At 40.3% G+C, this 9,886-nt stretch overlaps 1 protein-coding gene and 1 long non-coding RNA gene across 4 annotated transcripts in view; one reads left to right on the top strand and one right to left on the bottom strand.

Moving 5' to 3' along the window:
• Window positions 1–525: 525 nt before the first annotated feature.
• On the top strand, window positions 526–6,465 carry LOC107833548 (uncharacterized). Of its 3 annotated transcripts, none has more exons than XR_001659310.1 (4): window positions 526–1,303; window positions 1,342–1,512; window positions 1,665–1,870; window positions 6,453–6,465. It is a non-coding gene; the product is annotated as an uncharacterized LOC107833548 (long non-coding RNA). The 3 variants fall into 3 exon arrangements; XR_001659312.1 differs by lacking the exon at window positions 6,453–6,465 and adding an exon at window positions 1,871–1,928 and having other exon boundaries at window positions 1,665–1,776; XR_001659311.1 differs by lacking the exon at window positions 6,453–6,465 and having other exon boundaries at window positions 526–1,265; window positions 1,665–1,718.
• dipk1c (divergent protein kinase domain 1C) overlaps window positions 1,614–9,886 on the bottom strand; it is a 31,641-nt gene continuing 23,368 nt past the window's right edge. The window contains exons 3-10 of the mRNA XM_016663148.1: window positions 8,014–8,217; window positions 7,094–7,147; window positions 6,850–7,019; window positions 6,252–6,555; window positions 4,226–4,390; window positions 2,752–2,826; window positions 1,891–2,121; window positions 1,614–1,686 (exon numbers count right to left, since the gene is read on the bottom strand). Coding sequence (XP_016518634.1) covers window positions 1,930–2,121; window positions 2,752–2,826; window positions 4,226–4,390; window positions 6,252–6,555; window positions 6,850–7,019; window positions 7,094–7,147; window positions 8,014–8,217 — 1,164 coding nt within the window. The 3' untranslated portion in view covers window positions 1,614–1,686; window positions 1,891–1,929. The remainder of the gene's footprint in view (window positions 1,687–1,890; window positions 2,122–2,751; window positions 2,827–4,225; window positions 4,391–6,251; window positions 6,556–6,849; window positions 7,020–7,093; window positions 7,148–8,013; window positions 8,218–9,886) is intronic.

Here is a 9,886-nt window from a genome sequence, read left to right as displayed (position 1 = left end):
TGTTTTCATGAGTTTTTGAGAATAAAAAGATGAAAACTGGTTTTAAAATCAACTCTTCATTCTAAACCAAATATTGGTAACACTTTATTTGCCGGGTGTGAATAAGACTGACATGACACTGTCATAAACATGACATAACATGAAGATGAAGGAGTCTTTATGAATGTTTATGACTGTTGTCATGAAGTGTCATGAGGTAAATTATGACACTTTTAATGCAAAGTTGGCATTTTAATGGACTTTTAATCCAACTTTTAGAGCAACTTTGCATTAAAAGTCATTATTTACTGAATGACACTTCATGACAACATTCATAAAGACTCCTTCATGTTTATGACAGGTGTTATGTCAGTCTTATTCACACCCCTTCTAATAAAGTTTTACCCAAATATCCTTTAATCAACACAAAATCAAATTCATGTGGAAATAAATTAGATTCTGGTGAAATTTGGATTTTTCTCTTTGCTAATATTTTGTGGACAACAGAAAAATGTTTGACATCAAATCTATTCATTAAGCAAAAAATATTTTATTAAGCAAAGAAACATTTTATGTAATAAGTCAGTTTTGCAGAACCTAAACATGTTTTATTTTCTCCTTAAATGAGAAAAGTAGAATAAATCTCACTGAGACTATCGGGTCGGAGCAGAACCTGGTAACGAGTTCAGGACCCAACAGGAGCTAACAAGGCTCTGCTGGGGGGAACTGCCTTTTCTTCTGTTGTCATGGTTACCGGCTTGCTGATGAAGATGAAGAGGAGGGGGCGGAGCCTAATCGACCCACGTTACCAAATTCTGCTTTAAGAAGAAACAATCCTGGAGGATCCAAAACGGATTTCAGACACTTGAGGTGTTTGGTTCAAATACTCATCAAAATCACAATAATATTTATAAAACCAGAACATGAAGCTCATTACAACCAGGAGAAACTCAGAACCCGTCAGGTTCTGGTCCACAGGGATCCGTTCTGCTTTGTTTTACTGCATCTGTTTCTGAAACAGTTTGTAAAATATCTGGATTTTCTATGCAGATAAAACTGAAGTTCCTCCATGTTGGTGAAAAAGCTCCAGAAGTTCACAATCCTCTTATTTAGATTGGAAATGTTTTTCCAGGCTTTATTCATCAGTTCTGAGCGGTTCTGGTGCCTGATGAGGTTCTGGTGCCATGATGAGGTTCTGATGCCACGATTAGGTTCTGATGCCACGGTCAGGTTCTGGTGCCTGATGAGGTTCTGGTGCCATGATCAGGTTCTGGTGCCACGATGAGGTTCTGATGCCACGATGAGGATCTGGTGCCACGATGAGGTTCTGATGCCACGGTGAGCATCTGGTGCCACGATGAGGTTCTGATGCCACAATTAGGTTCTGGTGCCATGATCAGGTTCTGGTGCCATGATCAGGTTCTGGTGCCACGATGAGGTTCTGATGCCACAATGAGGTTCTGGTGCCACGATGAGGTTCTGATGCCACAATTAGGTTCTGGTGCCACGGTGAGGATCTGGTGCCACGATGAGGTTCTGATGCCACAGTGAGGATCTGGTGCCACGATGAGGTTCTGATGCCATGGTGAGCATCTGGTGCCACGATGAGGTTCTGATGCCACAATTAGGTTCTGGTGCCACGGTGAGGATCTGGTGCCACCGTGAGGTTCTGGTGCCACGGTGAGGTTCTGGTGCCACGATCAGGTTCTGGTGCCATGGTCAGGTTCTGGTGCCTGATGAGGTTCTGGTGCCTGATGAGGTTCTGGTGCCATGATGAGGTTCTGGTGCCACGATGAGGTTCTGGTGCCATGATCAGATTCTGGTGCCATGATCAGGTTCTGGTGCCACGATGAGGTTCTGGTGCCTGATGAGGTTCTGGTGCCACGATCAGGTTCTAAAACAGCAGGAAGCTGTTTGAACATCTTGAAGGAAGTTTTTCTTTCATTCCTCTCAGAAGTTCAGTGCGGTGTGGACGTGCTCCGTTTCGTCCTTTGTCCACTTCCTGTCCTCAGGAGCCACTTCCTCCTGCAGCAGGGCTCTGAGGACGGCGAGGAGGCGCTGATGGACCCTGCGGGCTCCGCCCTCATCATCCGCGCCGCCGTCGGTCTCGGAGCAGTCCTGCACGGCTCGCTGCAGCTCCACCTGTTCAATGAAACGGCTCTGAAGAATCATCCAGGGTTTAAAATGATCTGAAGTTCGTCACAAGAAACAGATGAAAGGCTGAAAGTTTTAGATAAACCACTAAGATACCAACAGTGTCCTTTAGGTGGCGCTGATATGTTTTATCGTCCTGTAATCCCCAGAAATACATAAGAACAGGAAGAACATTTCAAATGTATTTTTTACAGTAAACCATTGAAAACCAAATCTTTCATTCTGGGAGCCAAACGTGTTGCACAAACGGCTCCGATGGCACATCTGACCTCCATGTGGAGTTTAACATGGCAAACTACAGACTGAGGGAAGACGGCGCAGTTTGATCAGCCTGTAAATAATCTGAATATTTAAATGTTACAGACTAATTAAAGGTATCAGGCATTTTAATCGCTGGTCATGTACCTGATCCTCATCTGGTCCAAATTTGAAAACGTTGCACATTCAGTGATATGAGTTAATGAATTAGTTGGAATATTAGTAAATGTTTAATTTGAGATCATAAAAACTGCATTAAAAATGTTTTTTTTCTCAGTTCTCCTGTTTTTATCCTGTCTGGTTTCAGTGGAAGAAAGAAAGCAGAGAAGTTAGTAAATCTTTGGTTTCACATGTTGGTACCTGAAGCGGGAGTCCTGCTTTCGCGCCGAGAAGAGTTGGAGAAAACCAGGGCCGGAATATTTTCTCACAAATCACCTGAAAAAGAAGAAAACAGGACAGATGGAGATCTGGAGGGGAACATGATGTGTTTAACGCAAAACAAACGTTAAGAAACGGAAAATCTGTGAAAAATAAAGAAAAAGAAATGAAAAGTAATAAAACAGAAAATAACAGATCTAGAATGATCTGAAGCAGCAAAGCTTTCAGGAAAACAAAATCGTCTTTCTGAAAGAGATGATTGTCAGAGGCGGGTCATCAGGTCAACCTGAGCAGACACCTGTGGAGCGTCGGCCAATAGGAGAGCAGCTTGTCTCTGACATGTCATCAGCTCCGGTCGTCACTCAGCTTCTCTTTATTTTCCTCCTCTCCTCTTTCTCTCTTTGTTCTTCGTTTTCTTTGTTTAAAGTTAAACTGTTTTGGTTCTTTGGTTTACATATAGAAGATGCAGTTTTATATATTTTTTATATATAATGTTCATTTATCAACTTTTGACTTTTATTTCTTATGAAATAAAACAAAGAAGCCGTTTAAAATTTTATCCACGTTTTGTTTAAATTTATTTAAATCATTAATCTTTAAATCTCAGCTCAGCCTGTAGATTATTTCACCTTTATGAACTTTGATTATTTTTCTTTTCTTCTCTTTCTTCTGGTTTCCATCTTTTCTCTCCCATCGTTTCGTTCCATCATCACCTGGATGAAAACAGCTTCTCTCTATGAAAGCAGATATCTGCTATCATCAGACATTTGATCGGCGGCTTGACGACAGTCTGCTGTCATGACGACGACGATGATGATGGTGATGAAGGTCTGAGGCCTTTCAGGCCGAAAGGCCTCAGACGATTTTACATACTTTCCTTCTTAATTTGTTGTTAACATCCATTATTATTAGTTTTATTTCATAATATTTAATTCATTTTCAGCTACATAACGAATTAACATTTATTTCAATCTAACGATGCTCCATTTACAATATAAAGTCGAATTATCCTGGTATAATTAACTATCTCAGACACAATAAGCAGAAGAAAATTAATATTTCATCCTAATATAAATCAGTAAAAAAATATTTACTTTAAAGAACAAAATACCCAGCCTGGGTTTTAGTGTTAAATTCTGGAAATTTAAACCTAAATTAAATTTTCTGCACATTTTCAGCTTATTCCTCTGAGCCAAGAATAAAACTTCTTGGCTTAGAAGTTTTATTCTTTCTTCATATGTGATGATTCAATTTGATTTCATAATTAAAAATCATGAAATAGAATTTTTTCTTTAAAGTTTCAAAGTGAAATAAATAATAAAGATAATTTCAGAAATTGGTATTTGAGAAATTCACAGGATAAAAACTTAATTTTATTCACAGTAAGAAAAAGTTTCTCTGAATCTCAGACTCAGTTTCTAGAGTCAGAGATGAAACCTGATGGTTGATGCATCACCTGCAGGTTGGTGTTCCTGCGGTGCGGGCTGCACCTGCGTCGGTCCGGCTCGCACCTGGACCAGCAGTCAAAGAAGTTACAGTCGTCGTCGCTGCTGCAGTTCTGCTCCAGGATGTCCCTCATCTTGGGCTCGAAGAACGCCATGTCCACGTCGATGGCCACGACCTGCAGGACGGAACCAGAGCCACGTTACACCGAGACAGAGAGAACAGAGGAAAGCAGCGTTTTATCAAAACAGGAAAAACTAAGTCTAAACATGTTGGTCCAGACCTTTAATGGTCTGTTTTAAAAATAGTTTTAACCTGGTTGATTTTTTTCTAAAGAGGATAACAAGTTTTTTTTATAGAAAAATAGATTTTGAATCAGAAAGATCAAAATCTAAAAAAAGAAAAACCAAAAATTAATTTGTGAAAACTTTTAGACACTTTTATTTTGAAGGCGGATGTGGGCTCCATAAAACATGACATTTATTTCAGTAGTTTATTTTTCTAAAACATTAATAATTTAATTTATATTTAAAAAATCTGCTGAACTTAAATTTCCTTAGAACAAATCAGGCATCAGAAATTATGAAAAAAATCATTTTTAGAGACTAATCTGTAAATCTGCCGACGTAATAAAATTAATTTTAAAACAGAAAATATGAAAATACAAAACATTTATTTTTGAAAGAGACTCAAAATGTTATCTGTTGATTTATATCGTATGAAGGATTTGTTATTAATAAACTCACTTAAATGATATTTCTCATAATAATGTTAATATAATAATAATTATGAATTATTATAATTATGGATGGTCAGAGTTTCACACTCCAATAACTTTAATGTAAAAGTTGTCAATGTGAGTTTTTAGTTTGTTTATAATTAAATGTGGAAACAAAACAACAAATTTAATAATTTCATTAAATTTTGTAAAACATGATGAACATTTTCTTTTATTAAGTCAGAATATATGAAGTTAATTTAAAGCCTGAAATTTTTTACAAAATGCTGTGAAGAAAATCTGATTGTAAAGTTTTAATGTTAGAAATGAAATAAAAGCTTCAATTAGGGATTTAATCTGAAGATTAATAATCTGAAGATTAATAATCTGCTGGGATTTTACACGTTTACTGGATTTATGGTTAAGAATAAACAGCAAACAAAACTTATTTTATGACAGTGGAGCTCAGTCACGATTTGTCTGATTTAAGTTTTTACAATATGTTTAAATCTTTTAACAAATAATAAGTTTATTTCCTCGTCTAAATTAAATCTAGTTCAGATTTAAACTGAGAAAGTCTTTCCTGGTCCTCTGTTTTCCGTTCCCAGTTCTCCCAGTTCTCCCAGCAGCAGAGACAAAACAATGATCACATTCAGCTGCAGCCCAGAACCAACTTTATGAGGCGTCGACGTTTTTATGGCCAGAAAACTTAAAAAAAGAACAAAAGGTGAAAAATGAGCCAGAAACCGTCGTTAGTTTAAAACCAGCAGAATCTGTTGATTATTACTGATTATTGTTTTAGTTTCATAAACAGACCTGAATGATTAACTGCAGCTTCACATCCAGGCCTTCAGGTCTTCATTAAGTTGGAGCTAAAATAAAAATCTTTGTCTGTAATGGATGGAAACTTTCCATGTGGCTTCACTTCAAAGTTTGTCTTGATTTTTCTGCCTGAAGCATCAAAATCTACAGTTTCATGAAATGTTCCAGAAATATGACGACTGGAAACTTACAGTCATATTTCACTGTTAGCACAGATTTTATTCAGTTAAAACTGTTTTTACTGATCGACAGATCAGATCAGCTGATATTTTCCTAATAACTGAATTTATTCAGAAACAGATTCAGACAGTTCAAACATAAACATGTTTACTTTCATAACCTGCATTTTATGGTTGAGTCATTAACTCAAACTTATAACTCAGATTTATGTTAGTTTTATTTTGATGAGTTTTCTATGTGTTGTTAGATGAAGACCTGAACTTTAACCTTTGACCTGATTCCAGAACATTTCAGAGTTTTTCCTTAAAGCCAGACTCGCCGTCAGGTCCTTCCTGATGCCGAAGTTCTCCGGTTTGACGTCACACAGGTGCAGTCTGTGTGTGAAGTCGTTGTCAAAGTGCTGCACCATGTCCATGAAGCTCAGCGCCACCCGATGCACCATCAGCCTGGAGCTCCAGCCACCAGAACCTGCAGCCTGACCCGGCGCCCTGGGAGCCGACGCCTCGTCCATGGAGAACAGGTTCTGGTCCCAGGTGTGTCCGGCCGACAGGAACTCCACGGCGTAGAAATGACCGCAGGAGCCCAACACCCGGGCCACATGGGGGCTGAGGTCCTGCAGGACTCTGCAGGGAAACAAACCTTTAAATCTGGACCCGTTTGGTTCTGATCTCATTTCATTCAGAAACAGACGAACAAATCCAACTGCAGGAGTCCAGAACCTGGACCGACTGGGTCAGCTGGTTCTCCTCTTCATCATTTCCTGTTTTTTATCCAAATAAATTAAAACCTGAACATTTTCTGCATGAATCAAACTGAATGTGAAGTTTTGTGCAGCAGGACAAATGAAATGTTGACACAAAGCATTTAGAACTAAATGAGTCTGAAGTCATTTGTGGCTCCGAGTCGCTGCTGCTCACCTGAGGAAGGTGTACTCCTCCTGCTGCAGCAGCGCCCACAGGGAGCCCAGATCGGCTCTGGAGTAACTTTTCTCTCGGAGCTTCAGGTTCTGCCCCCACAGGCCGGACAGAGAGCCGTTCCTTCCTCCTCCCTCCTCCTCTTCCTCAGCCAGACCCAGAGAGTTTCTCACCTGAGCCCAGAACAGCGTCACCTGTTCAGGCTGTCAGGAGCCAAAGATGGGATTATTCAGCTGAGATGACTCACCTCCAGAGTGGCGTAGAAAACCACGTCCAGCGCCGACAGCTCCTCTCCTGCTTCCTGCCGGAGAGAAAAAGATTTATTTCTAATTCACATCGAGGCGAAAAACACAAAAACATGAAACTCTGATGAATTTCATTTTGAGTTTTGGCTCATAGATCAACACAACTATTAAAATTATAAAAGAGAAATGATACAGAGTTTTCAAACCTTATGTTCAGATAAATAAAGGTTTAGATTTAAAGACAGAAAACGATTCCTGAACTTCATCCTGAAAACACTGCAGTCTTAGTGAAAAACGGGGGTGGCAGCATCATGCTGTGGGTCAGGAAATGGGAAGATGGATGAAGGTAAACCTGGAAGAAAACCGGGTAGTTGCTCCACAAACCTGAGACTGGGGTGGATATAGGGCAAAATGGCCTAGTCAAAGTTCAGGAAAGTGTTGCTCCAGATTGAATCAGATGGAGTTTGATCTGTTATAGGTCAAAATGGCCTAGTCAAAGTTCAGGAAAGTGTTGCTCCAGATTGAATCAGATGGAGTTTGATCTGTTATAGGTCAAAATGGCCTAGTCAAAGTTCAGGAAAGTGTTGCTCCAGATTGAATCAGATGGAGTTTGATCTGTTTGCAAAAAGGAATGAAAGAAAGAAACATCCAGTAAAGATGGAGGAAGAAAGAACAGATTCATTTCTCTCCTTGTTTTCTACAACAGACCAACAACACATTCATGTTGGTAACGACTCCAGACTCCCCCTGCTGGCCTGGAGGATCTTCTGTTGGTGCAGCAGGTTGCAGCATTTTACCACAACTTGCTGCTGTTTTTGCTGTTTCCTGTTTGCAGCATTTTTCAGCTGAATTAGTTTTTTGTGTTTTGTCGTTTGGATCTTTTAGTGCAGTACACTCCACACTTTTCAGATTGGGTGGTCACCTGGTAGTCCAGCAGGCCCAACGGCTCGTAGGAGGAGAAGTTCTCCAGTTTGGACTTGAGGATGACCCGGTTCCCTCTCCATCGGGCCTCCATCACCTTCTTCCCGTTCTCGTAGTAAAGGCAGCGCTGATACTCCACCAGGCCGCCGACGCACAGATCCTCACACAGGTCGCCGCTCAGCGAGCCGCGGCTGAAGTCCAGGCACTGCGGAGGGAAACATGGAGGACGTTACAGAACCAGGACCCAACAGAACCGAGCTGGGTGTGGTTTTTACTGCCTCATTAAACATAAACTCCAGTTTTCCTAACATCCTGCCGGCGGTGATGGCGGCCATCTTGTTACTGATGGGATCAGAAACACACCGAACCGACGGGCCTCCTGGTTCCGCTCAGGATTAGCGGGATAATCGCGGCTCTGCTCACATTCCTACACAAACATCCGACAGCGAGGAGAGAAACTGTCAGGAAGAGGCTCCGGCAGAGAGCGGAGGTCAGAGGTCAGACTGGATGGAGACGCTCCTTCAGCGAGATGAGAATAAAAACAAAAACTTTCATCTAGATCCTGTTTAAGTTAAATTAAATTAAATATCCTCTCCAGCAACATGTTCTGCATAAATATTAATCTGTAAAAAACATCATGAACATTTTTTTCCTCAGGAAAGTTCAAAATAAATTCAAGTTTTTTAGATTGTAAATTTTATTATTTTTATTAAAAAAATATTTTTTTTAATTAATCAAAGACACATTTTAATTTTTTTAAATATTTTATTTCAGGAATTATTCTACATCTCATGAATCGTTTAAATCAGGACTGAAAATATTAATTTTACTGCTGCTAATAGAATTACTATCACATTTAATATTTTACTTAAATTTCATTATTTTAATATTTTTCTGTTTTTCAACAGTTCATCTAGTTTTTCCTTTATTTGATGTTTTTTTCTCTTTTTGACTCATTTTGTTCCTGAGTTTATTCTTTCCTTTCTTTTCCAGCCAGTTTCTCTCTGTTCATTCTCTCATCCCTCCTTCCTCTCTCTCTCCTCCTTTAACCCGTAGCCGTTCCTCTGCTCTCCGTCTCGTTTCCTCCAGGTCGGTGAAGACGCAGCAGAAAGGCGTCTTTGTTTCTCTGCATTCCTTGAAGCCGAGCAGCGAAACATGAAAACGTTTTGATGACATTCCTGAGTTTGACTGAGAGACTCAGGAACCTTGAAGAGCTGCTGGGTTTCTACTGGGACGTCAACGACCCTCTGACCAAATGCTACTGGTTTAGTAGCTACACCTGCTTTATTACACATTTATTGAATCAGCCAATCAGCCGGCAGAAACTCAACTCATTTAGACACGAAGACACTGAAGATCAGATGAGCATCAGGAAGACGAATGAAGGAAGTTGAAACGCAGCAGGGCTGTTGGTCCGATTGGTTCAGAACGTTGGAGCAGATGAGCTACAGCAGCAGAACACCAGACCGACAGAACCGTCGGATAAAATCAGGAAACTGAAGCTAAAACCACCCAGACCCTCCAGAACAGATGGAAGAACATTTACAGGTCCAATTCAAACCAAAAGTCCAGACAGAATCTGATGGAAACTTCATCAAACATGGATCCTTCCTTCATAGTCCAGCCTGGTGGAGGTGGTATCATGATGGGGGACATTTTATAGGTTCACTTTAAGGTGTTTCCCTCCTGATGGTCCGGTCGACCCGGTTCTACTGGAACCAGAACATCTGCTCCACCTGCAGCTGCTGTGGTTCTGAGTCAAACCAACCTGTTCCCCTCCTGGCCTGTGGGGGCGCTGCACCAAGAACCACTGAAGGAAACGACAAAAAAACCTCTGAGACACTGAGAGCAACTTCCTTCTTCACCAGATGGAA

This window comes from Poecilia formosa, unplaced genomic scaffold (assembly GCF_000485575.1).
Source record: "Poecilia formosa unplaced genomic scaffold, Poecilia_formosa-5.1.2 Scaffold404, whole genome shotgun sequence".
Lineage (NCBI taxonomy): Eukaryota > Metazoa > Chordata > Actinopteri > Cyprinodontiformes > Poeciliidae > Poecilia > Poecilia formosa.
Note: the sequence above shows the minus strand (reverse complement) of the source record. Positions and strands in the feature narration are given on the sequence as shown.